At 39.2% G+C, this 27,392-nt stretch overlaps 1 protein-coding gene across 12 annotated transcripts; it reads left to right on the plus strand.

Annotated features, from left to right (window-relative positions):
* The first annotated feature begins 160 nt into the window (after nt 1-160).
* prx (periaxin) lies at nt 161-27,317 on the plus strand. Of its 12 annotated transcripts, none has more exons than XM_084409076.1 (9): nt 161-279; nt 10,291-10,340; nt 10,442-10,549; nt 10,650-10,775; nt 10,979-11,135; nt 11,344-11,537; nt 11,659-17,464; nt 18,380-22,018; nt 22,568-27,317. In XM_084409076.1, the coding sequence occupies exons 4-9, from the start codon at nt 10,740-10,742 to the stop codon at nt 26,143-26,145; spliced, it is 13,410 nt and encodes a 4,469-aa protein (XP_084265202.1). In that variant the 5' UTR covers nt 161-279; nt 10,291-10,340; nt 10,442-10,549; nt 10,650-10,739; the 3' UTR covers nt 26,146-27,317. The 12 variants fall into 12 exon arrangements, with proteins under 12 accessions (XP_084265202.1, XP_084265209.1, XP_084265208.1 ...); XM_084409083.1 differs by having other exon boundaries at nt 18,380-21,652; nt 21,836-27,317; XM_084409082.1 differs by having other exon boundaries at nt 18,380-21,286; nt 21,470-27,317.
* The last annotated feature ends 75 nt before the right edge of the window (nt 27,318-27,392 follow it).

Here is a 27,392-nt window from a genome sequence, read left to right on the forward strand (position 1 = left end):
CTCAGGCCATATTCTTTTCGTGTTGTGATAGTAAACTGTTTGTGTCCGTATTGCGACGCTCCTCAAGCCCACTCTCTCACCCTCTGTGTATGGGGCATCCCACTGGCTTTATCCAATTGGCTTGCTGACCGCCTCCCCTGTCAGAGTCCATAATAATACTGGTAATGTCGCGGTCAGTGCGTGTCAGTCAGAGAATACGCTGGCTGAGAGAAGGGGGAGACAGAGAGAGTTTGTTACTGAGGGAATAATTGATTCTGCACAAGGAAACACTCAATAAAGGTAATATGACTTGTGTTGGGTTGGGTTGTGTTGGGTTGTGGTGGGTTGTGTTGTGTTGGGTGGCATTGCTGCGTGGACAAGACTCTCAGATTGACATGGAAACTTTAGTACAGCTAAATATGAATATGGGTAGGATTGACTTGGTGATTGGAGTATTTGCACAAATCTGGGGGGGGAAAAATTTGTTTTTGTTTTTGGTGCTTTCATTGATTTTGGCTGCTGTACATTTCTTTCATGTGTGCAAATCAAGTTATTAGACGTTCATAATAGAAGAAACTCTGAATGCTGATAATGATTTTAAACTGCAGATTAGATGAAGCTAACTTGAGTGTCTTAATGTTCCTCATACTTGCTGAAGGCACTGAAATGTTGAGTTGTGTGTGTGTGTGTGTGTGTGTGTGTGTGTGTGTGTGTGTGTGTGTGTGTGTGTGTGTGTGTGTGTGTGTGTGTGTGTGTGTGTGTGTGTGTGTGTGTGTGTGTGTGTGTGTGTGTGTGTGTGTGTGTGTGTGTGTGTGCCTCCTGTATTAGTCTTACACGGTTGCGACAGCTGTGGCTCTGGTCATAAGATCGGTCTCACGGTAGTGTGTGGAGTTCACGGCCCAACATACATGCCATAGTTAAGATTGCAGCATGTCATGAAATACAGTGAGAGTTAAGGACAAGACCCTTCCTACAGGATCATATTCATCAAGAACCAAGATTTTAAAATGCAGGCAGTAATTTCATAATCACTTCTATTGTCTATTGAAATATTCCGAACGTACTGACAAGCATCTGTGGTAAACCAAAATATAGCCTACTTTAATGTCATTTCTGTCATGTTTTTTTTTTAAATATTACTATGTAATTAAACATTTGTTATGATGATATTGTAAATTCATACATTTAAAACTTTTAATTTGACATTATTACAAAGTGCATTTAGTAACTTTATTTTACTGTCCTTGTTACATACATGTATAGTAATAACAGTAACTCTAAACCAAACCTTAATTCTAACCTTTAAGTGCATCAATTGGTATTACTCAGTACTTAATTGAACAATGACACTTAACAAGGACGCCATAAAATAGTGTAAACATATATACATTTTTTTTTTTTAAAGTGTACTAAGTGTTGAGAAACGTCATGAAAGTGTACTCTCATTACCTTGACGTCTTACTTCATTTATATTATATTAGGCGGGATTTTATCAGTACAATTAAGCACACTTCTGTTTCAGGGGAATCTCTGTGCTGAATGACTTGCAGACTCTGTCAGCGATGTTTGATATGTTTTGATGCTTCATGCGCATCACTGGAACAGAGAGCACATATCCAGCTCCTCCCAACACAAGTACGGGAATAATGTCTGTGTGTGTGATACCAGTGCCATTCCTGGCACGTTTCAGGAGTCAGATGTGTTAATGGGACACCGGAGCACTGAGGAGCGAGTCGGGGTACGGGGGGGTTTGGCGATGTCGCTATAGATAGGCTGTGATGCCGCTGAAATATGCAGACTCTTTCACGCAAGTCAGATTCTGTTTGGAAGAGGAACAACCACATGCTGTTGGAGTGGGGGGTTCGATCTTCAGCTGGCTGGCAGGAGCCGCCACTGGCGTGTCACGTGACCATACAAAAGAACATAATCATATCAACAGATGCATTTTAAATGAGCTAGAGAGGGAGGAACACAAAACACAAAAACTGTGTTTTAAAAAAATTAATGGTTTCTGAAACTTGCCAAGGCAGACTGCCACCCGAACACTGACAGGTCACGTGACATGCCAGTGGCGGCTCCTGCCAGCCAGCTGAAGATTGAACCCCTACTGTGCTGTTGTTCAGGCTGATGCTGCTGTTGTGGATGAGATGATGTAACCTTCACTAATTTTGTCCATTATTATATAGGCTACCGCACTGCCAAAAGGTATGGTGTCATTGCAGAAAGTGTCCACACACTTTTTATTTCTTCAAATCTTGTATATATAGCTTTACCTTTTAAAAACTAACAACTGTGTGTGTGTGTGTGTGTGTGTGTGTGTGTGTGTGTGTGTGTGTGTGTGTGTGTGTGTGTGTGTGTGTGTGTGTGTGTGTGTGTGTGTGTGTGTGTGTGTGTGTGTGTGTGTGTGTGTGTGTCTGTGTGTGTGTGAGAGAGAGAGAGAGAGAGAGAGACACACACACACACACACACACACACACACACACACACACTTCAATGCAACTCAACATTTTAGTGCCTTCAGCAAGTATGAGGAACATTAAGACACTCAGGTCAGCTTCATCTAACTGCAGTTTAAAATCATTATCAGCATTCAGAGAGAGAGAGAGAGAGAGAGAGAGAGAGAGAGAGAAATATTTTGCTTGAAAAATGTGCCACCCACCACTTGGACTGATATTTTATTTTCCAATGCAATGACATTTTAAATATTCAAGTGTCCAAATACTTTTTGGAGATGCTGTAAGTTAATACAAAAAATTAGCATGAAAGTGGATGAAATACTCTATAATGCTATATCAAAAAGTTCCTGGGAACATTGGACTTTGTAGGTATAGTGTTTTCTAGAAAGTAAAATAATAATGCACCATCTTAATGTTACAAATAGCAAAATATTAGCAATATTCAGATTTTAATTTAAATTTTTAATTACATACTTTATAAAGAAAATTAGTTTTTCTTTTATTATTTGTTCTGAAATGAAAGCCCAAAGGGAATGTATTCATGCATTTCTGTAATAGTACTGATGTCACTCTGGGGTGTGTTTCCCGAAAGCATCGTTACCTAACTATGGTCGCAACGCAAGCTCCGTCGTTATCAGCAGTTCAATGAGTCGGTGTTTCCCGAAACCATCGTTCGTTCACAAACAGCATCAAGTTGTGTGTGGAACTACAGCTCTTAACCTGTGGTTAGAAGCAGAGTTCCTTGTTTTTATAACATGTGAACTTAATAAGCAAGCTGACATTCAGTACAATCTATATATTTTATTTCGAATATACAAATGTCAATTATGTATTTTAGTTTGTCAAGAGATTTAAAGTGCCGTTTTTGAAGAGTGCGAAAGTGCTCTAGTAGGCTAGCCTATGACTGAATCTGGAAATAAAGCAAAATAACTGAGAAAAATAATTTGAGAATTAGTCCTCAGATGCCATGTAAAAAAAAAAATCTGGCATTAATTCGATCTCACATAGATTCATTAAAATAAGTTATCACTGCACCACATAAGATATCATTAACCAGCGTGGTTGAACGACAAATCTGCGAAAATACGGTTTCGGGAAACAGTCGTGATTGATTTCCTCAACGATGCATCGTACTATGGTAGTTCAGCAGCGAGTTACGTCGTTGTGCAGGAAACGCACCCCTGCACTAACTACTAATTAACTTGTTTTTCTCTCAGATTTGGTGTTGGGTGTTATTTTATCTCAAGAAATAGTTTCCTGTTTAAAGGGAGGCATTTCCTCCTTGGCTTTACACACCCTCAGGAGAGTCCAGTCCATGTGTGTGCCTCCCCTGAGGCTGGACGTACGTGCCGAGTGAAAAGACTCTCAATTCTGACTAATTGAGAATGGGATATTTTCCGCTTCATATTTTTCCCCTTTTAGAAGCTACTTTTATCCACACAGATAACGAAAGATAAATTTATATTTTATAAATGTCAGTTTCTCATTTCCTTGAATCTGACTGGACAAAAATAGAGGACAAGTCACCAATATTGTTGCCATATTTTAATTTTTATATGAGTGCATATATGCAATGAATTTGGTGGACACAAACATGACCTCCACGCTAATGCATATTAAAAGTTTCAAAACTCTAATTTTGATTCATTTAAATTTTGTGTCTGCATTAGGAATAATGTTTGTTTCTCACATTTGCTTTTATAACGGACTCTCAGTTTTGCAAAATGCAAAATTAAACCACCAAAAGACAATTTTTAGAGGTGAACCTTTTTTCTCATGTATCAAATTATCAATCATAATCAAAACTCGTGGTACTATACGGTTATCAGGACCACATGTGATGACCTACCCCAACCCCGCCCCTAAACCTACCCGTCACCGGGGTTACGACAAACCAAGAGCGGTTGTGGTCACGTGTGGTCAGGTGTGGTCCGGATAACCGTATAGTACCAAACTCGTTTTCTGAGCATCCAAATTCAGTCTCGGATCTTTTCTGAGAATGTCAGCAATGCAGAAACAACCGCAACCATCGGTGACTTAAACCGAGTAGCTAACCTTGTTTCTCAGAAACACACAAAGCTATTCAGATCTATAAATTAAGATATCTTTGTGACCCTTCTCAAAGTTTCACACAGTGTTTGTTTATTTTAGAGCATTGTATCTCAGGACACATACTTATCCTTGTGTCTTTGTTTGGATTAGAGATGGACAAATACACATGTTGGCAACTGTTGGCTAATGGCATTGGTCCAGTTGTTGTTCTTGTGCCATTATCAAGTGCCTATTCTCATACCAAATGATCTTGTGACTGTATTGAATCAACAGCGACAGAATTACACCCCTGTCCTCTGCTGTCCCTGTAAGTGGCAGGCATGTGTGTTCAATAGGACATAATAGAACAGAGGAGGTTGAGGCAGTTGGTTTGAATCAGAAGTTAACTCAATTTGTATTAATTTCATTAATGTAGATAAAAAAAAGGGTACAATTATATACACTATCAGTCAAAAGTTTGGACACTCTTATTGTTTACTCATCATTGGTATTTATCTGACAAACTACAGCAACAAGTTTTATTTTACTATGCAAAAATAAAATGTATAGGAAAAACAAAATGCTCAAGGGAAAAACCATACATAAGTTCTCTCTTCATAATGTCTTTGTCTGATAGCCTGGGCAAAACTTATGTCCACATTTGGCATGTAAATAAAACAGTTGGGTAAAACTTTAGTTTAGTGTCCAATTCTCACTATTAAATTGCTTATTAGCATATTACTGAGATATTGTTTTTTTATTAGTAGCCTACTTGTAAAGCACATATTAATGCCTTATTCTGCATGACCATATTCTACATCCCTAACCCTACCCAATATCTAAACGTAACAACTACCTTACTATCTATTAATACGCAGTCATTAGGAGTTTACTGAGGTTGTAGTTAATAGTTAGTTAATAGTGAGAATTGGACCCTAATCTAAAGTGCGACCAACAATTGACTCCAAGCTCAAATAATATACATAATACGCTCACGAAATATTTGAATAAAGGCTAAGATTTCCTAGGCTGGTGTAAGCCCGTTTATCGGTCCAAATGGGGGTTTCCGCCAGAACGGGTGAAGGTCTCTGCGTGTTACTGTCTTTCCGCGTGGCAAAGTAATTTAATTCCATTTAAGATTTTATCTGACTCCATTTTATCACGACCTCAAATTTAAGTTAGATTGCCACTTGGTTATTGGTCAGTTATATAATAGTTTAGCAATACATTTGATCGTTCTATTTAACTCCTATATTTTATCCGTTCATATTAGGAAGCTATGTCGCTCAGAGGTCCTCACGCCTTGTTTAACACGGGTCTCACGATCACAAGCTCACCAGCTTCAGTCACTAAACAGAGGTAATTGCTATATACCTGAGATCGGTCCCATTCACACTTACACAATCAAAGATACTTTGGTATAGCCCCCGTGATTGCATACACTTGAAATTAAAGTAATGTTTACTTCAGTAGAGGTATGGCCACTACTACAGATATAAGTCAACCAACTTTACTTGTCTTATAATAGCTTTGTATTGGCCATGCCGTGGTTTCTCACGTACACTTATCTAAAGTAATATTAAATTAAAACAGAGGTAAGACACACCCAGATTTAGGTTGGTCAAGCAGTATTTTTGCTGCCCTAAACGGAAATTCACTTCTTGTCTTTGCAAAACACGTACACTTGAATTAGTGCCAAATATTAGTCGTCACTAATCTGACGCAAAACTTGCGGTAACATACGAATCCGTTTAATCTACTTGGGGAAACAATTTCAGAGTCAGTCGGAATAAAATCAAATGTAACAATTTATTATGTCAGGTAAATGTATCATGCCAATTTCATAATCAGTTCAAAGATAATAAATACAAAACATCAAATGCTCTGGAATAAAGAGAGAAGAGGCGAACCTGACATATTAAAATACATGATGCGAAGTGTTTTGCATACACTCAGCATCACGGGCTAATTTCAGTTATAAATCGCCCTGAGCCTTTTGTTGCATTTCTTTATATAGACAGAAACTTCTTTCACATGGAAACATTTGATAACAGTGGGAATTTGCATTCATAGTTTACACCTTTTTGGCAGGATGCCATTTGCCTGGAAGACACCCCCTCCCTCTGTGTGCGAGTTATCTCTAAACTCTTAAATACCTTATTACCTTTTGGTTTACTTCTTTGGGAATGAGACCTGAGGCAATTCAAATGATACCAAACATGTGCAATACTGTATGATAATTATTCACATTAAACCATATAGATTCTTGGGTGAATTTTGGTGATCATGAGAGAGAAGGAATGGGGGAAGAGGGAAAGAGATGTAGATTAGGATGATTCTGAGGTGAGACTTGCGTCTCGAATGGTGCACAAGAGTGAGTTCAAATGTTAATTTCCTTTGTTCTCTCAGAGAGTTGCCCTCTCTTCCAGTTTTTCCAGTCTTACACTGGGTATAATTTTTGGCCACTACTGTAGAACAAAACATTTTCTTAAAAAAAAAAAAAAAAAAATCATGATAAACAAATTAAATTTGGTGTGTTCTGAACTGGAAAGTCACATTTTAATTTCCCTCTGTATCACTGTTCTCAACGTTACACATCAGTTCCCTAGACTAGAGAACAGTTGGTGCCATTAATCTATGTGTTAATGAGCTTTTCTTACTTCCAGACAAACTTTTAACTTTCTCAGCTTCTTTCTCAAGTACTAAGTATTAATTATAAAACGGGAGCATTCGATAGCTGTGCATAAGTGCCGTTATGTTTGGCTGAGGTATACCTAGCTTGATTATTACTTGTACATCAGCATTTGTAGGATTTCTAGTGTTAACAGCTCTGTATAAGAAGCACATGTAGGTCAGGCCCGCGTGTTTATATAAAGATCAGATATGTGCAGCACCATCCCAGTCCTCTGTCCCCTCCTCTGGACACATAGCATCACTAGGGAACAGCTGCCATTTTCACTCACAAACAGAAACACGCACAAATACACACACACACACACACACACACACACATACACATCCATCGATTTTTAAAACTGCTTGTCCTATGTAGGGTAGTGGGGTGTTAGGACGTTGGCAGGGAAACACTCTGGAATGATGGCCAGTCCATCGCAGTCACACAGACATGCATAAACAAATATTAATTTGCCTGATTTATGCAGTTCCTTTTAAAGGACACCTACTGTTTTTATTTTATAAAAATGACTGTAATAATGTATTTAAAAAACAACATGAGCAGTATAACATGAGTTACATTAATGGGGTTGTGGGACTAAATAAGACAAAAAACATTGGGAAGCACACAGCTGGTACAGCATGATAAAAGAACACCTGCTAGCGCCATGTTATGTGTGCCTGTCTTGTGTAACAGGTTATTCAATGTGGGTGTCTGAGCACATTAGAAATTACCCACTCGCTGGTGTACAGATCTCTTAAGGTATGCACTCTTACGACAGAGACAGATACCAGACACCGCTGCCGAATGAGGAATGAGAACCATGCAGATTGAGAGAGGACACCAGGCCTACTAACCTGATGATCTTTTTTTAGTCTCAGAGATAACAACACAGTTGATATAGTGAGGGTTATGCTAGCCAACGCAGGAGACATTATGCATTAAGGTCTTGTAATATCATCGAAAGAGTTTGAAAATTGTTCAAGCTGATCACAGATAAATAAATTCTAAATAAATAGTCTATTTAAAAGTATGATAAAGTACCTGTTTTTCACAATGGTGCATGGTATAAATTAATGTTCATTTTGTCAGCTATTTTTAAATTTAGTCTTAGTCCGGTTTCAAATGTACTTTTTAGTTTTTATCACATTTAGTCAGCTTGTTTTGTTGTTGTTTAGTCAAGTTTTAGTCAACTAACCCCGGTTTCATAGACAAGGCTTAAAGCTACAATATGTAATTTTTTTCGCCGCTAGGGGTCGCTAACCTCTTACAATAACAAAGGTGTAGGTTGATGACGCAGTGAATAAGCAGAATCATGGAACTTGTCGTCATGCCGATGGATCTAATAATGTTTATGGATGAGTGAATACATTCATGTTTTTTAACATGACTGTGGTGTGAAGCAGGGCACGATTGTTAATAAGAGACAGATATCAGCGCCACACGCGAGTCCCTTATTCTAAAGGAATGAGGACATTTCATTCTACCGAACTACGCGCAAGTGCTGAATTACTACTCATATGGGTCAGTTTATTTGACGAATTAAACTTGTGAGGTAACGCAGCGCTGTTTCACTTGGTCTACACTATCACAGTAAACTGCATTTGAGTGTGTTGAAAGTTATAATGTTATTCTATGTGTTAGTTTGTTGGCTATATGAGACTAGCAGCAAGCTAGATCAACATTAGAATAACATACTGATCATATTCTAACATTTCATTATGTTGAGCTATATAACATTGATTCGTTTTATGTACATTTGCTCACCTGTCTAATAAAGTACATGCAAGAGCGACTTGACCCCTGTCAAGTCGTGAAGCTCTGTCAAGTCCAAGTTTGTCACGGACGCTAGCTCTCGGCATCTCGAAAATGCCACGCCGATATTGATCCTTGTTTTATTTCTCCTTTTGTCCGAAAGTCTGCTTGCCATGGTCCATGATGTTTGAACGAAACAACAGCGTGAGCGTGCCGCTAGACGTAATGCAGTTGTCCACGTCTGTCGCCATGGTTACTATGGCAGTACGAGCGGAAACCAGGGATAACGCGGATCTTACGTCATTGACAGGCGACAAGTTATAAGGGACGGGCACTATTTAAAATTGTGAATTTCTCTGAATTTACAAATCCTTTGAAACATTTAGGATAATGTAAGCACACAATTGAAAGAAATATATAACACTGTGCAAGTGGTTTTGGGATATTTTGATTAAAAAAAGTCTTACATATTGTACCTTTAAGCTAGTCTCAATCTTAAAATATGTCAGTGTCATTGTCTCAAGATGCACATCAGTAATGTTTTTTTCTAATGCATGGTTATAAAAGCCACTAATTGAACTAAGGCCTAATCCTGGCTTAATCTAAGCCCTGTATGTGAAACCGGACCTTAGTGTCTGGGAATTTTAGTCTAGTTTTTGTCAATGAAAAAGTAGTCACATGTTCGTCATGCTGCATAATGGTTCAATTGACAATCACAATTATTTTTCTCAAAATTACAATCAAATCACCAAATTGTTGTCATGCGAGAAATTAATTTCTACATTTTATCAGAATTATTGTACTTTCACCTATAAGCACAAATCAAGAGAATGTAAACTCGTATGCGTTGTTTATTTGAACTCTCTCTACGTTAACAAACTTCTCTCAAAACAGTAAAAAAGACTAATAGTAGATTAATTCCAATAATTCCAAATTACAATAATGTTTTTCTATTAAAACAACAGCGAAAAGACTTTCTATTGTCACACAGAGTTGCGTAAGTGCGTTTATTGAGCAACCACAATCGCAATTATAGTCGAGAGATGTTTGGATTTATTACAGTTCAGCTCTAATTGGAGGATTTAAAATCTTGACATCTGGCAACTGCAAACATGAAACCTCTAAGAGAGGCTTGCTAAAAACAGTCCGTAATATTAATTACAATTCATATTTTTTCGTCAATGATATTGCATGTTGATATGGTCACAGTTATCATTTAATGACGTTGGTGTTGTAGTCTCGTCTTAGGCATGGACAAAAAGTCATAGATAACGTTAATGAAATTAACACTAGTGTAAATCAGCCGAAATGCATTATTACAATAACTATAATACAGTTATTACAAACAAGTCATTTTGACTGACAGCTGCTGACATAAACCTGCTCTAATTTCAGACTCTGACAGAGAGGACAGTCATGGGAATCCAGAAGCCAGAGATTCTCCCGTAGGTAGCCACTTGCCAAACCATAACCACTTTAAAGTGAAAGAAGTGGTTGTTTTATTTTATTGATCTTATCTCTGCCTTGTTTGCCACTTTACAATTAGGTAAAGAACAAAAGACGCTCTCCCCCCTCAGATAGACCTCCTTTTGGCCCTCATCTAAGTACACACCAGGGCATCTCTGCTGATGAACAGGACAGCCCAGAGCGAATTGTGAGTACAACAAATTTAATTCCAAGCTCTATGTGAGCCAACCATGTGGAGATGTGGATTTCTAACCTCTCTCGATCTTAATTCCACATTCATTTCCCAGGTTCAGAAGGAAAAACTTCATGCAGAACTTAAACAAGTTTTGAGTCGGAAGAGAAGCCAGCTTAGAGACACTCAATCCACCCTCAGAGACATGGAGGAACCCCCCAACACAGACAATAAGAATGGGGTAAGAAAAAAAAACACTGTTGTGGAATACAATGTGAACATCTTAAGCCCATATGAAAATATGAAAGTATACCACTCAAAGCATAATTAGTGTAATGTGAGACTAATAGCTTTTAGAAACCCTTAGAAACCTGTTTTTGAAATGAAATTACTCATTTGACCCTCACCCTTCACCATTTTTAACTTTGTAAATGTTATGAGCAGGCGGAAAAGGATAACCAGCTCGTGGAAGTGGTTGTTGAAACACAGGCTGAAGTTGGAGCGAGTGGGTACAGTGTGGTGGGTGGAGGGGAGCGTGGCATCTTTATCCAAGAGGTCTTGAGAGACTCCCCGGCAGCGAAGCACCTCAGCCTACAGAAAGGTACCCAGGGACTGTATTTTACATTACAAAGTGCTATGTCAAATACACTATAAAGACGAGACACATGGGAGAACCAACTTTAACCTCACAATCTTTAATGTGCAACATTTCCATGCTGAATACGGGTGTACTGAATTAATTTTGTTTCCTGATGTACTAAGAGAAATCATGTAAGGTATAAATAATTTTTGATGATGTGTTATTGCAGGAGATCAGCTGCTAAGTGCCAGGGTGTATTTTGATAACGTGAAATATGAGGACGCATTAAAAATTCTTCAGTGTGCAGAACCCTACAAAGTGTCCTTCTTTTTGAAGAGGACTGTGCCAGGAAGTGAAGTCAGCATACGTCCAGGTGCACAAAGTCTTGAGCTCAGAGGACCTAAGGCCAAGATGCAAAGAATGGTACATGCTGAAATATTGCTATACAATACATCCACAGTATTGCCCAAAGTGAATTCATGTTATTAAACCAAAGTAATTACACCAGTAGAAATTAGAAGGAATGATAACCTTTCTCTTGCAGAGCGTCAAAAGCGTGAAACCGTTCAAAGCCAAGAAAAGGAGAGGAGGAAGATTTGGATTGAAAAGACTGAAAGAGAACAAAAAAGCAAAAGCACGGGCAGAGCTGGACATTGAGGGCTCACCAGCCAAATCTGACCTCAGTCCAGTTGATGTTGAGTTTGTATTCCCAAAGTTCAAGATGAGGAAAGGTGGGAGGGCCACTGCAGATGTATCAGGACATCTGGAGGGCGGGATCGCTAGTAGCAAGAAGAAGAAGAAGATTATACTTCCAAAAATAAAAGCCACGGATGCTGCTGTCGGTGAAGGGAATGTCAATGTAGATGTTGCAACACATGAGGGAGAGGCCTCTGGAACAAAGATGAAGGTCAAGGCGAAAGGTCCAAAATTTGGAATGAATTTCCCCAAACTGAAAAAGACCAAATTAGATGTACAATCTTCAAATGACAGCTTTGAGGTGAAGGGCCTAGAGGCCAAAATTAAGCCTCCGTCAGTAGAGTGCGATTTGAACATGCCTCAGGGCAAAGCAGAAACTAATGTTCCTAATCTTGAGGTTAGTGTTAAAGGAAAAGGACAGGGTCCTGAGATAAAAATGCCAAAGATGAATTTAGATGTCTCAGATACAAAGATGACAATCCCAAAGTTTAAACTGCCAAAGGTAAGACTTTCTTGTCATTCTGATGAAATGGATGGAGAGGCAAGTAAACAAATTGATACATATGAGAGTAAACTGAAAACGCCCCAGATTGACATCAAAGCACCAAATGTGGATTTAGACTTGAATCTCTCAAAAACTAAGGGCATGGCTGAATTCAAAGATGCTGAAAAAATCAACACGGCCAAACTTGACACATCATTACCAAAGCTTAACCTTGATGCAAAACTTGGAGATGACATTGATGGATCCATGGTCAAAAAGCATATGATTTCTCTCCCCAAACCTGACATTGCAGTGCCCAAGATAGAGACATCAGACGTGGACATGGATCTTCCTACATTAGATGTGACATTACCAAAGATGGCTGCAAAAAACATTGATACTGAGAGGCATGCAAGTACTGGGGTAAAATATGAAGTGACAAAATTAGACATCTCTCTTCCAAAAATAACATCCCCTGAGGGTGAAATGATAGTTGTAGAACCTGAAGCAAAAACTGGAAAATTTCACAAGCCAAATATCATTATTTCATTACCAAAAGGTAAAACAGAAGGAAAAGTTGAAGGTCATACTAAGAAAGGAGCAAAGGTCGACATTTCTGTACCAAAAGAAACATTAGAGGGGGGTGCTGATATTGAGGGCCAGTTTGAACAAGGGGGAAAGTTTAAAATGCCTAGCGCAGGCGTCTCCCTACCTAATGTGAAATTACCCGAGCACACCATTACTGAGGGGCCTGAAATAAAAGCAGGAAAATTGAGTGAGCCATCAATTGAAATTTCACTTCCTAAAGGCAAAACAGAGGGAAATGTTGAGGTTGGAGAACCATCTGGGAAAGGAGGCAAATTCAAAATGCCACATCTAGATGCTTCACTTCCAAAAATGAAATTATCCACAGATAAAATCAATACTGAGGATCCAGAGGTCAAAGGTGAGAAATTCCAAATGCCATCCGTTGATATATCATTACCAAAAGGAAAAGTAAAGGCTGGTGTTGAGGTCGAGGGTCATTCTGGTAAAGCGGAAATGCCCAAAATTGATCAGAAAATGCCATTACTAGAGGGTAAAATCATTTCTGAAAGTCATGAAGTAAGCATTTCTGGAGTTGATATTTCATTACCAAAAGGAAAAACACATGAACACATTAATCTTGAGGTTGAGCATGGAGATAAGTTTCAAATTCCTAAATTTGATATAAGTCTACCCAAACTTAAATCAGGAGAAAGTGACCTTGATGTTAAAAGACCCAATACCAAAGTTGGGAAGTTTCACGTGCCAGAAATCGATATTTCATTGCCACAAAAAAAAGATGAAAGTGATATTAATGTGGAACCCTCTGGTAAATGTGGAAGGGTTGATATCTCTCTGCCTGCAGTGAAAGCTTCTGGGGAGATTTCCTTGCCAAAAATGAAGTCATCCCAGGGTGACATTAGTTTTGAAGGGCCTGACAGCAAAAGATTCAACATGCCATCCGTTGATGTATCATTTCCAAAAGTAACTGGCACTGGTGATGTTGATGTCAAGAGACATTCTGGGAAAATAGGGAAGTTCGATATGCCAAAACGTATTAACTTACCACAAATGAAATCAACAGACACTAAAATCAATATGGAAGCACCTGAAGTGAAAGGTGGAGATTTGCCAGATGTTGACATTTCTCTTCCACAAGGAAAAGTAAAGGGAGATGGCACCATCAAAAAGGGAGGAAAGTTTCACATGCCCAAAATAGATCTTTCACTTCCGAGGATAAAATCCAAACCAGTACAAGTCAATGTTGAAGGACCTAAGTCAAAAGGAAGCACAGTTCACACACCTTCCATTGACATTTCTTTGCCTAAAGGTAAAGCTGAGACAGACATTGATATTAAAGGTCATTCTGGAACAGATATCAAATTTGAAATGCCAAAAATTGATAATTCACTGCCAAAAGTAAAAGTTCCAGAAGGAAAAATGAGAGCTGAAGCTCCTCAGATCCCAGGAGGAAAGTTAAATATCCCATCAATTGAAATGTCCTTTCCAAAAGGGAAGGTAAAAGGACACACTGACCTTGAAGGCAAAACGACAGGGGCAAGTAAAGGTGGAAAGGTTCATATGCCCTCTATAGATATCTCTCTGCCAGGAGGAGGAGTAGGAGGAGATGTAGATGTTGAAGGACAAACAGAAAAAGGAGGAAAATTTGAGAAGGCTACAGTTGATGTTTCCTTGCCTAAATTAAAAGTACCAGGAGGTGAAATCGACATTGAAGGTCCTGATATCAAAGGTGGAAAGTTTCACATGCCCTCTATAGATATCTCTCTACCAAGAGGAGGAGCAGGAGGAGATGTAGATGTTGAAGGACATGCAGGAAAAGGAGGAAAATTTGAAATGCCTACATTTGATGTGTCTTTGCCTAAATTAAAACCATCAGGAGGTGAAATCGACATTGAGGGTCCCAATATCAAAGGCGGAAAGGTTCACATGCCCTCTATAGATATCTCTCTGCCAAGAGGAGGAGCAGAAGGAGATGTAGATGTTGAAGGACATAAAGGAAAGGGAAGAAAATTTGAAATGCCTACATTTGATGTGTCCTTGCCTAAATTTAAACCATCAGGAGGTGAAATCGACATTGAGGGTCCTGATATCAAAGGTGGAAAGGTTCAGATGCCCTCTATAGATATCTCTCTGCCAGGAGGAGGAGCAGAAGGAGATGTAGATGTTGAAGGACATAAAGGAAAGGGAAGAAAATTTGAAATGCCTAAATTTGATGTGTCCTTGCCTAAATTTAAACCATCAGGAGGTGAAATCGACATTGAGGGTCCTGATATCAAAGGTGGAAAGGTTCAGATGCCCTCTATAGATATCTCTCTGCCAGGAGGAGGAGCAGAAGGAGATGTAGATGTTGAAGGACATAAAGGAAAGGGAAGAAAATTTGAAATGCCTAAATTTGACGTGTCTTTGCCTAAATTTAAACCATCAGGAGGTGAAATCGACATTGAGGGTCCTGATATCAAGGGTGGAAAGGTTCACATGCCCTCTATAGATATCTCTCTACCAAGAGGAGGAGCAGAAGGAGATGTAGATGTTGAAGGACATAAAGGAAAGGGAAGAAAATTTGAAATGCCTAAATTTGACGTGTCTTTGCCTAAATTTAAACCATCAGGAGGTGAAATTGACATTGAGGGTCCTGATATCAAAGGTGGAAAGGTTCACATGCCCTCTATAGATATCTCTCCGCCAGGAGGAGGAGCAGAAGGAGATGTAGATGTTGAAGGACATAAAGGAAAGGGAAGAAAATTTGAAATGCCTAAATTTGACGTGTCTTTGCCTAAATTTAAACCATCAGGAGGTGAAATCGACATTGAGGGTCCTGATATCAAAGGTGGAAAGGTTCAGATGCCCTCTATAGATATCTCTCTACCAAGAGGAGGAGCAGAAGGAGATGTAGATGTTGAAGGACATAAAGGAAAGGAAAGAAAATTTGAAATGCCTAAATTCGACGTGTCTTTGCCTAAATTTAAACCATCAGGAGGTGAAATCGACATTGAGGGTCCTGATATCAAGGGTGGAAAGGTTCACATGCCCTCTATAGATATCTCTCTACCAAGAGGAGGAGCAGAAGGAGATGTAGATGTTGAAGGACATAAAGGAAAGGGAAGAAAATTTGAAATGCCTAAATTTGACGTGTCTTTGCCTAAATTTAAACCATCAGGAGGTGAAATTGACATTGAGGGTCCTGATATCAAAGGTGGAAAGGTTCACATGCCCTCTATAGATATCTCTCTGCCAGGAGGAGGAGCAGAAGGAGATGTAGATGTTGAAGGACATAAAGGAAAGGGAAGAAAATTTGAAATGCCTAAATTCGACGTGTCTTTGCCTAAATTTAAACCATCAGGAGGTGAAATCGACATTGAGGGTCCTGATATCAAAGGTGGAAAGGTTCACATGCCCTCTATAGATATCTCTCTACCAAGAGGAGGAGCAGAAGGAGATGTAGATGTTGAAGGACATAAAGGAAAGGGAAGAAAATTTGAAATGCCTAAATTTGATGTGTCCTTGCCTAAATTTAAACCATCAGGAGGTGAAATCGACATTGAGGGTCCTGATATCAAAGGTGGAAAGGTTCACATGCCCTCTATAGATATATCTCTACCAAGAGGAGGAGCAGAAGGAGATGTAGATGTTGAAGGACATAAAGGAAAGGGAAGAAAATTTGAAATGCCTAAATTTGATGTGTCCTTGCCTAAATTTAAACCATCAGGAGGTGAAATCGACATTGAGGGTCCTGATATCAAAGGTGGAAAGGTTCACATGCCCTCTATAGATATCTCTCTGCCAGGAGGAGGAGCAGAAGGAGATGTAGATGTTGAAGGACATAAAGGAAAGGGAAGAAAATTTGAAATGCCTAAATTTGACGTGTCTTTGCCTAAATTTAAACCATCAGGAGGTGAAATCGACATTGAGGGTCCTGATATCAAAGGTGGAAAGGTTCAGATGCCCTCTATAGATATCTCTCTACCAAGAGGAGGAGCAGGAGGAGATGAAGATGTTGAAGGACATGCAGGAAAAGGAGGAAAATTTGAAATGCCTAAATTTGACGTTTCTTTGCCTAAATTAAAACCATCAGGAGGTGAAATCGACATTGAGGGTCCTGATATCAAAGGTGGAAAGTTTCACATGCCCTCTATAGATATCTCTCTACCAGGAGGAGGAGCAGGAGGAGATGTAGATGTTGAAGGACATGCAGGAATAGGAGGAAAATTTGAAATGCCTAAATTTGATGTGTCCTTGCCTAAAATAAAACCATCAGGAGGTGAAATCAATGTTGAAGGTCCCGATATTAAAGGTGGAAAGGTTCACATGCCCTCTATAGATATCTCTCTGCCAGGAGGAGGAGCAGGAGGAGATGTAGATGTTGAAAGACATAAAGGAAAGGGAAGAAAATTTGAAATGCCTAAAATTGATGTTTCCTTGCCTAAATTAAAACCATCAGGAGGTGAAATCAATGTTGAAGGTCCTGATGTCAAAGGGGGAAAGGTTCACATGCCCTCTATAGATATCTCTCTACCAAGAGGAGGAGCAGAAGGAGATGTAGATGTTGAAGGACATAAAGGAAAGGGAAGAACATTTGAAATGCCTAAACTTGATGTTTCCTTGCCTAAATTAAAACCATCAGGAGGTGAAATCGACATTGAGGGTCCTGATATCAAAGGTGGAAAGTTTCACATGCCCTCTATAGATATCTCGCTACCAAGAGGAGGAGCAGGAGGAGATGTAGATGTTGAAGGACATAAAGGAAAGGGAAGAAAATTTGAAATGCCTAAAGTTGATGTTTCCTTGCCTACATTAAAACCATCAGGATGTGAAATCAATGTTGAAGGTCCTGATATCAAAGGGGGAAAGTTTCACATGCCCTCAATAGATATCTCTCTACCAAGAGGAGGACCAGAAGGAGATGTAGATGTGGAAGGACATGCAGGAAAAGGAGGAACATTTGAAATGCCTAAATTTGATGTGTCCTTGCCTAAATTTAAACCATCAGGAGGTGAAATCAATGTTGAAGGTCCTGATGTCAAAGGTGGAAAGTTTCACATGCCCTCTATAGATATCTCTCTGCCAGGAGGAGGAGCAAGAGGAGATGTAGATGTTGAAGGACATGCAGGAAAAGGAGGAAAATTTGAAATGCCTAAATGCGACGTGTCTTTGCCTAAATTTAAACCATCAAGAGGTGAAATCGACATTGAGGGTCCCAATATCAAAGGCGGAAAGGTTCACATGCCCTCTATAGATATCTCTCTGCCAGGAGGAGGAGCAAAAGGAGATGTAGATGTTAAAGGACATGCAGGAAAAGGAGGAAAATTTGAAATGCCTAAAGTTGATTTTTCCTTGCCTAAATTTAAACCATCAGGAGGTGAAATCAATGTTGAAGGTCCTGATGTCAAAGGTGGAAAGGTTCACATGCCCTCTATAGATATCTCTCTGCCAGAAGGAGGAGTAGGAGGAGATGTAGATGTTAAAGGACATGCAGGAAAAGGAGGAAAATTTGAAATGCCTAAATTTGACGTGTCTTTGCCTAAATTTAAACCATCAAGAGGTGAAATCGACATTGAGGGTCCTGATATCAAAGGTGGAAAGGTTCACATGCCCTCTATAGATATCTCTCTACCAAGAGGAGGAGCAGGAGGAGATGTAGATGTTAAAGGACACGCAGGAAAAGGAGGAAAATTTGAAATGCCTAAATTTGATGTGTCCTTGCCTAAATTTAAACCATCAGGAGGTGAAATCAATGTTGAAGGTCCTGATGTCAAAGGTGGAAAGGTTCACATGCCCTCTATAGATATCTCTCTGCCAGAAGGAGGAGTAGGAGGAGACGTAGATGTTAAAGGACATGCAGGAAAAGGAGGAAAATTTGAAATGCCTAAATTCGACGTGTCTTTGCCTAAATTTAAACCATCAAGAGGTGAAATCGACATTGAGGGTCCTGATATCAAAGGTGGAAAGGTTCACATGCCCTCTATAGATATCTCTCTACCAAGAGGAGGAGCAGGAGGAGATGTAGATGTTAAAGGACACGCAGGAAAAGGAGGAAAATTTGAAATGCCTAAATTTGATGTGTCCTTGCCTAAATTTAAACCATCAGGAGGTGAAATCAATGTTGAAGGTCCTGATGTCAAAGGTGGAAAGGTTCACATGCCCTCTATAGATATCTCTCTGCCAGGAGGAGGAGCAAAAGGAGATGTAGATGTTAAAGGACATGCAGGAAAAGGAGGAAAATTTGAAATGCCTAAAGTTGATTTTTCCTTGCCTAAATTTAAACCATCAGGAGGTGAAATCAATGTTGAAGGTCCTGATGTCAAAGGTGGAAAGGTTCACATGCCCTCTATAGATATCTCTCTGCCAGTAGGAGGAGATGTAGATGTTAAAGGACATGCAGGAAAAGGAGGAAAATTTGAAATGCCTAAATTCGACGTGTCTTTGCCTAAATTTAAACCATCAAGAGGTGAAATCGACATTGAGGGTCCTGATATCAAAGGTGGTAAGGTTCACATGCCCTCTATAGATATCTCTCTACCAAGAGGAGGAGCAGGAGGAGATGTAGATGTTAAAGGACATGCAGGAAAAGGAGGAAAATTTGAAATGCCTAAATTCGACGTGTCTTTGCCTAAATTTAAACCATCAAGAGGTGAAATCGACATTGAGGGTCCTGATATCAAAGGTGGAAAGGTTCACATGCCCTCTATAGATATCTCTCTACCAAGAGGAGGAGCAGGAGGAGATGTAGATGTTAAAGGACACGCAGGAAAAGGAGGAAAATTTGAAATGCCTAAATTTGATGTGTCCTTGCCTAAATTAAAACCATCAGGAGGTGAAATCAAAGTTGAAGGTCCCGATATCAAAGGTGGAAAGTTTCACATGCCCTCTATAGATATCTCTCTGCCAGGAGGAGGAGTAGGAGGAGATGTAGATGTTGAAGGACGTGCAGGAAAAGGAGGAAAATTTGAAATGCCTAAATTTGATGTGTCCTTGCCTAAATTTAAACCATCAGGAGGTGAAATCAATGTTGAAGGTCCTGATATCAAAGGTGGAAAGGTTCACATGCCCTCTATAGATATCTCTCTGCCAGAAGGAGGAGTAGGAGGAGATGTAGATGTTAAAGGACATGCAGGAAAAGGAGGAAAATTTGAAATGCCTAAATTCGACGTGTCCTTGCCTAAATTTAAACCATCAGGAGGTGAAATCAATGTTGAAGGTCCTGATGTCAAAGGTGGAAAGGTTCACATGCCCTCTATAGATATCTCTCTACCAAGAGGAGGAGCAGAAGGAGATGTAGATGTTAAAGGACATGCAGGAAAAGGAGGAAAATTTGAAATGCCTAAATTTGATGTGTCCTTGCCTAAATTTAAACCATCAGGAGGTGAAATCAATGTTGAAGGTCCTGATGTCAAAGGTGGAAAGGTTCACATGCCCTCTATAGATATCTCTCTGCCAGGAGGAGGAGCAAAAGGAGATGTAGATGTTAAAGGACATGCAGGAAAAGGAGGAAAATTTGAAATGCCTAAAGTTGATTTTTCCTTGCCTAAATTTAAACCATCAGGAGGTGAAATCAATGTTGAAGGTCCTGATGTCAAAGGTGGAAAGGTTCACATGCCCTCTATAGATATCTCTCTGCCAGTAGGAGGAGATGTAGATGTTAAAGGACATGCAGGAAAAGGAGGAAAATTTGAAATGCCTAAATTCGACGTGTCTTTGCCTAAATTTAAACCATCAAGAGGTGAAATCGACATTGAGGGTCCTGATATCAAAGGTGGAAAGGTTCACATGCCCTCTATAGATATCTCTCTACCAAGAGGAGGAGCAGGAGGAGATGTAGATGTTAAAGGACACGCAGGAAAAGGAGGAAAATTTGAAATGCCTAAATTTGACGTGTCTTTGCCTAAATTTAAACCATCAGGAGGTGAAATCGACATTGAGGGTCCTGATATCAAAGGTGGAAAGGTTCACATGCCCTCTATAGATATCTCTCTACCAAGAGGAGGAGCAGGAGGAGATGTAGATGTTAAAGGACACGCAGGAAAAGGAGGAAAATTTGAAATGCCTAAATTTGATGTGTCCTTGCCTAAATTAAAACCATCAGGAGGTGAAATCAAAGTTGAAGGTCCCGATATCAAAGGTGGAAAGTTTCACATGCCCTCTATAGATATCTCTCTGCCAGGAGGAGGAGCAGGAGGAGATGTAGATGTTGAAGGACGTGCAGGAAAAGGAGGAAAATTTGAAATGCCTAAATTTGATGTGTCCTTGCCTAAATTTAAACCATCAGGAGGTGAAATCAATGTTGAAGGTCCTGATATCAAAGGTGGAAAGGTTCACATGCCCTCTATAGATATCTCTCTGCCAGAAGGAGTAGGAGGAGATGTAGATGTTAAAGGACATGCAGGAAAAGGAGGAACATTTGAAATGCCTAAATTCGACGTGTCCTTGCCTAAATTTAAACCATCAGGAGGTGAAATCAATGTTGAAGGTCCTGATGTCAAAGGTGGAAAGGTTCACATGCCCTCTATAGATATCTCTCTGCCAGAAGGAGGAGTAGGAGGAGACGTAGATGTTAAAGGACATGCAGGAAAAGGAGGAAAATTTGAAATGCCTAAATTCGACGTGTCTTTGCCTAAATTTAAACCATCAAGAGGTGAAATCGACATTGAGGGTCCTGATATCAAAGGTGGAAAGGTTCACATGCCCTCTATAGATATCTCTCTACCAAGAGGAGGAGCAGGAGGAGATGTAGATGTTAAAGGACATGCAGGAAAAGGAGGACAATTTGAAATGCCTAAATTCGACGTGTCCTTGCCTAAATTTAAACCATCAGGAGGTGAAATCAATGTTGAAGGTCCTGATGTCAAAGGTGGAAAGGTTCACATGCCCTCTATAGATATCTCTCTGCCAGAAGGAGGAGTAGGAGGAGACGTAGATGTTAAAGGACATGCAGGAAAAGGAGGAAAATTTGAAATGCCTAAATTCGACGTGTCTTTGCCTAAATTTAAACCATCAAGAGGTGAAATCGACATTGAGGGTCCTGATATCAAAGGTGGAAAGGTTCACATGCCCTCTATAGATATCTCTCTACCAAGAGGAGGAGCAGGAGGAGATGTAGATGTTAAAGGACACGCAGGAAAAGGAGGAAAATTTGAAATGCCTAAAATTGATGTGTCCTTGCCTAAATTTAAACCATCAGGAGGTGAAATCGACATTGAGGGTCCTGATATCAAAGGTGGAAAGGTTCACATGCCCTCTATAGATATCTCTCTGCCAGGAGGAGGAGTAGGAGGAGATGTAGATGTTAAAGGACACGCAGCAAAAGGAGGAACATTTGAAATGCCTAAATTCGACGTGTCTTTGCCTAAATTTAAACCATCAAGAGGTGAAATCGACATTGAGGGTCCTGATATCAAAGGTGGAAAGGTTCACATGCCCTCTATAGATATCTCTCTGCCAGGAGGAGGAGTAGGAGGAGATGTAGATGTTAAAGGACACGCAGGAAAAGGAGGAACATTTGAAATGCCTAAATTTGATGTGTCCTTGCCTAAATTAAAACCATCAGGAGGTGAAATCAAAGTTGAAGGTCCCGATATCAAAGGTGGAAAGTTTCACATGCCCTCTATAGATATCTCTCTGCCAGGAGGAGAAGCAGAAGGAGATGTAGATGTTGAAGGACGTCCAGGAAAAGGAGGAAAATTTGAAATGCCTAAATTTGATGTGTCTTTGCCTAAATTTAAACCATCAAGAGGTGAAATCGACATTGAGGGTCCTGATATCAAAGGTGGAAAGGTTCACATGCCCTCTATAGATATCTCTCTACCAAGAGGAGGAGCAGGAGGAGATGTAGATGTTGAAGGACATAAAGGAAAGGGAATAAAATTTGAAATGCCTAAAGTTGATGTTTCCTTGCCTAAATTAAAACCATCAGGAGGTGAAATCAATGTTGAAGGGCCTGATGTCAAAGGTGGAAAGTTTCACATGCCCTCTATAGATATCTCTCTTCCAGGAACCGCAGATTCTAATGCTAAGACCAAAGCATCTACTGGTGCCAAAATTAGTGACTCAAATGTACCTGAGGCCACTTTAAGTGGTAACATCAAGCTGCCAACTGTGAAAATACCAACTGTCGACATATCTGCTCCTAAAGTTGACCTGGACTTTACTCTTCCAAAGGCAAAGGGCCGTGATAGAGACAATATTGAACTTCTCAAGGCGGAGAGTGGAAGACCATCATCCGGGGCAAGTTTTGATATTCCAGATGTCACTGTAAAAATGCCCAAAATTTCACTCCCTAAATTTGGCAGAAAATTGAAAAGTGGCGACAAACTAGAACTAGAGAGTACTGGCTTATCTATAGGCTTGGACATAGAAAAAACATCACCATCAGTGGAAACTGGAGCCAAAATGAATAAGTCCAAAATCAAAATGCCATCCATTGGAACATCTAAACAGGATATTGAAATAATTGGCCCTGAAGCTGAAATGAAGATAAAGGCAGACGCTGGAGAAATTACAAAACCAGACATCAGAGTGGAGGGTCCTGATGACAAGGTCAGATACAAGCTCAAATTCCCCAAATTCAAGACAACTACTCCAAAAGCAAAGCTCAAAGATGTAGAAATGGATATGCCTGCAATGGATAACAAAGGAAAGGTCAAAATACCAGCAGTTGAGATATCATTGCCAACAGCAAATATTCCAGAATGTGAGGTATTGCTTCCAAAAACTGAGGTTGATGTATCTGAAGCAGATATCAGAGGTTATGAGGGCAATTTAAAAATTCCCAAGATGCCAACTATTGGCATCTCAGTTCCAAAAGTTGATTTAGAGGTTTCCTTGCCTCGAGTAAAACATAAACCAGAAGACTCAAAATCTTCTGACTTAAACATCGATAGTAATAGAGGTATGGTAAATTTCCCCCATGTTAAAATCCCCAAAGTAGACCTTTCACTTCCACATGGAAAAACAGGTGACACAGGTATCCATGAGGTGGAGATTGGAAAGAGGGGTAAATTAAGAATGCCAGAAGTGGAAATATCATTACCTCATGTGAAAAATGACACATCTAACGCTGACATTGAAATTAAAGGTGAAACAATTTCAGTGCCTAATGTTGATATATCTTTGCCTCATGGAAAAACAAAAGAAACTGATTATCTTGATTCAGAATTTGGAGCTAAAGGAAGTAAATTAAAAATGCCAGACATCACAGTGCCTAAGATAGATTTATCGCTACCTCGTGGAAGCAAAGGAGAAAGTCATGCACCAGATTCAGAACTAGAAGGTGGAAAATTAAAGATGCCAACAGTTGATATATCCCTTCCTAAAATAAAATCTAAAGACATTGCTCCAGAACTTCAGCCTGGTGAAGGAAAAGGTAAAGTCACGATCCCTGGAATTAAACTACCAACTGTTGATATCTCATTACCTCATGGTAGAATAGAAGACATTGATACTCTTGAACTGGGAGCGTGTGGCAAAGAAGGGAAATTCAAATCGCCTAATATCAAAATTCCAAAGGTCGATATATCATTAGAAGGACAACAAGAGAATACAGAAAAAACAGAGGTCAGAAAACAAGGTGGCAACTTTCAATTACCAAAAATAACAGTGCCTAAAGTGGATATATCATTACCCTATGGCAAAACAGGCGACACTGAGGCTTCAGGATCTGTGGAAGTAAAAGGTGGACAACATAAAATGCCTGATATTAAGATACCACAGGTAGACATATCATTACCAAAAGGTAAAACTGGAGAGTTTGATTCTGGAGGAGGGGGTGGAAAATTCACTGTGTCAAATGTTCAAATCCCCAAAGTAGATATAGTAATGTCAAGTGATGCAGACATGTCAGTTCCTTCTACTGATGCAGGCCTTAAAGATGCACATAAAGAGGGTAAAAAGATGAGGATGCCAACTACACATGTAGAGGGACTTAATGTGGATCTAGAGTTGGATCTTGGCTTATCGAAAAAAGGAAAAAAGAATAAAAAGAATAAAAAGAAGACTGAACTTCCAGAAATTGATCTTAGCCCCACTGCACCAAAAGAAAAAATAAAAGGGACAAAAGTTAAAGGTTCAAAATTTAATATTGGAATGCCAAAAGTAAAAGTATCTGGATTAGAAACTGACATAACCAAGCCTGGGAAAAAGGACTCTACATTTATAAAAGGAGGAACTGATGCAGACTTGACAGCTGATTTACCAGCACCAAAGATTCCCGACCTTGACTTTGACATTGAGACTGCCCAAGTTGACACTAATCACTCTGAAGAAGATAAAAAGCAGACGGGTAAAGTCAAAATTCCAAAGTTTGGGATCCCTCTGCCATCTTTAAGTTCACCTGAAGTTAACATCACACCATCTCAAGTAAAAGGTCACTCTATAAACGTAGACTCTGAGGTAGAGTATGAGGGCCCACGTATGCCAAAGGTAACAAAAGCTGTATTTGTTATGGTGAATCCACAAACAGAGAGCGCTGCTAGTGTAGGTGGTGAAGCAAGTGCAGAAATTGGAGATGAGAAGCTCAAGCTGCCAAAGATAAAAATGAAGTCGAGTTCTGGCAAGTCTCGATCAAATGAAAAGGGGAATGCAGTAAATTTGGAACAGGAGGTTGAAACTGAAGGAAAGTCAAAAACTGGTAAGCTTAAATTGCCCAAAGTCACATTTTCATCTGGGCAGAGAGGATCATTTGATGTAACACCAAGTGGGTCTGATGATGGAACAAGTCTAAATGGTGACAAAGATGAAAAAGCAATGTTTGGAAAGCTTAAATTGCCCAAATTGGAGTTTTTCTCACCCTACTCAAAAGAGACAGTTCAGGAAGAGGAAATGAAAACAAGCATGACACGTCTCAGGAAGGAGACCTCGGGGGAAAGCAAAGAGAGCAAGGAGACAAAGACAATTTCAGGCACAGTGAGAGAGACTGATACTTTAGTATATTCAAAAGCAAGGACTGAAATGCTAGCAGAACGGGAGGGATCCGAGTCCCCAACAGCTACAGTATCATCTGCGTTTGTCTCCGTAAAGAAGAGTGAAGAAAGACAGGCAACAACATGTTTCAAAGTACCCAAGTTTACCCTTAGTCCCCATTCTACTGGCATCCTTCACATCACACCAGAAAGCTCTCCGAAAGGAAGCAAGTCCTCTCTTCATTGCTCTAGTGAGGAAGCCTCTGGAGGTTTCTATGTGAAGATGCCTAGCGTTGAATATTTGACCCATGAAATGTCCTCAGAGCATCTGATTACTAAAACAGAGGGAACTCTTACTGTAGTGACTAAGACAACAAAGTATACAGAAACAAAAAGTAGCAGTCCGAAACAGTAAGCATCTCAGTTACAGAACAAGACATACAGTTGGAAGTGGAATAATATATAGGCCATATAAATATTTTTATATGTGGCAATTACTTCAGTATAATTTATTATTTTTATATATTTTCTTAGTTTGCTTAAATAATAAGAAGAAAAACACAACTTATGCATAATGAAAATGTTGCTACAAAAAGAGTATTATTAAATTACTGTAGACCTTTTTTTCATGTTTTGTAACTTGCCCCTCTGTATGACACTTTGAATTGATATATCTGTAAAGATTTTTCTCTGATTAATCACATTTTGTTGTAGATAAGAAACATACAACATAGGCACAAATCTGTGCAAAACAGACAGATACAGACATTTAGACATATTACTTTTATTTTTGTTTTTGCTTATGCTTTTATTGTGCACTCTTATCACAGTATGCCATTTAAATTATAGAATTTTTCAGCATTTTGGGAAAAATTGCTTTGCTTTTTTGATGCCTGGTTTGTCTATGTGGTTTTTTTTGGTTGTTGTTATGGAATTCTGTTTATTTTAGATACTATTAGAAATATATGTACTATTTTTACATATTTATATGCATGATCTGTACAGATAGGACTCTAAAAAAAGGAAGCCTGTGATGTTGAGTATTTTTGTGATACATATTTTTGTCATAAATTCAAACAATATAAAGTTTTTTTCCATCAGAATTTCTAAGGATTGTGATATGCTGTACCAGATTGCCTTTCTCTGTTTGAAAACACTGAGTGTGAAAAAAAAAAAAAAAGCATTTCCTTTTTAAAATTAACTCTTGTGTTGATGGATTTAGCCTACATGCTAGGAATATGTATATGCATATTATATTTAAGGCAGGTTTCAGTACTGAACTGCATGTTTGTAATGTGTTGATTTTCTGAAAGTCATTTAGATGATGCTTATCTCCATCTAATGCAAAAATAGAATACTCAAATAAAATATTAACATTTTAATTAGTTTTACCTAATTATTTCCTGATCTTTTCATTTTGAATTTTCACATAATTACAGCAGCGACAAGTAGTGGTCCAATTATGAAACTGACATGGCAAGCAAAATTACAGCCAATACAAAAAGCAGACATAACATTGAGCTTTCCTCAAGATTGCAATATACCGTATCACAGGACACATGTACAAATGTTTTATGAATGATGAAATTCCAGATAGTGAAAGCATTAAAGGAACAATTTACTCAAAAATGTAATTACGGTCATTTACTAACCCTTGTGTCG

This window comes from Rutilus rutilus, assembly GCF_951802725.1.
Source record: "Rutilus rutilus genome assembly, chromosome: 5".
Taxonomy (NCBI): Eukaryota; Metazoa; Chordata; class Actinopteri; order Cypriniformes; family Leuciscidae; genus Rutilus; species Rutilus rutilus.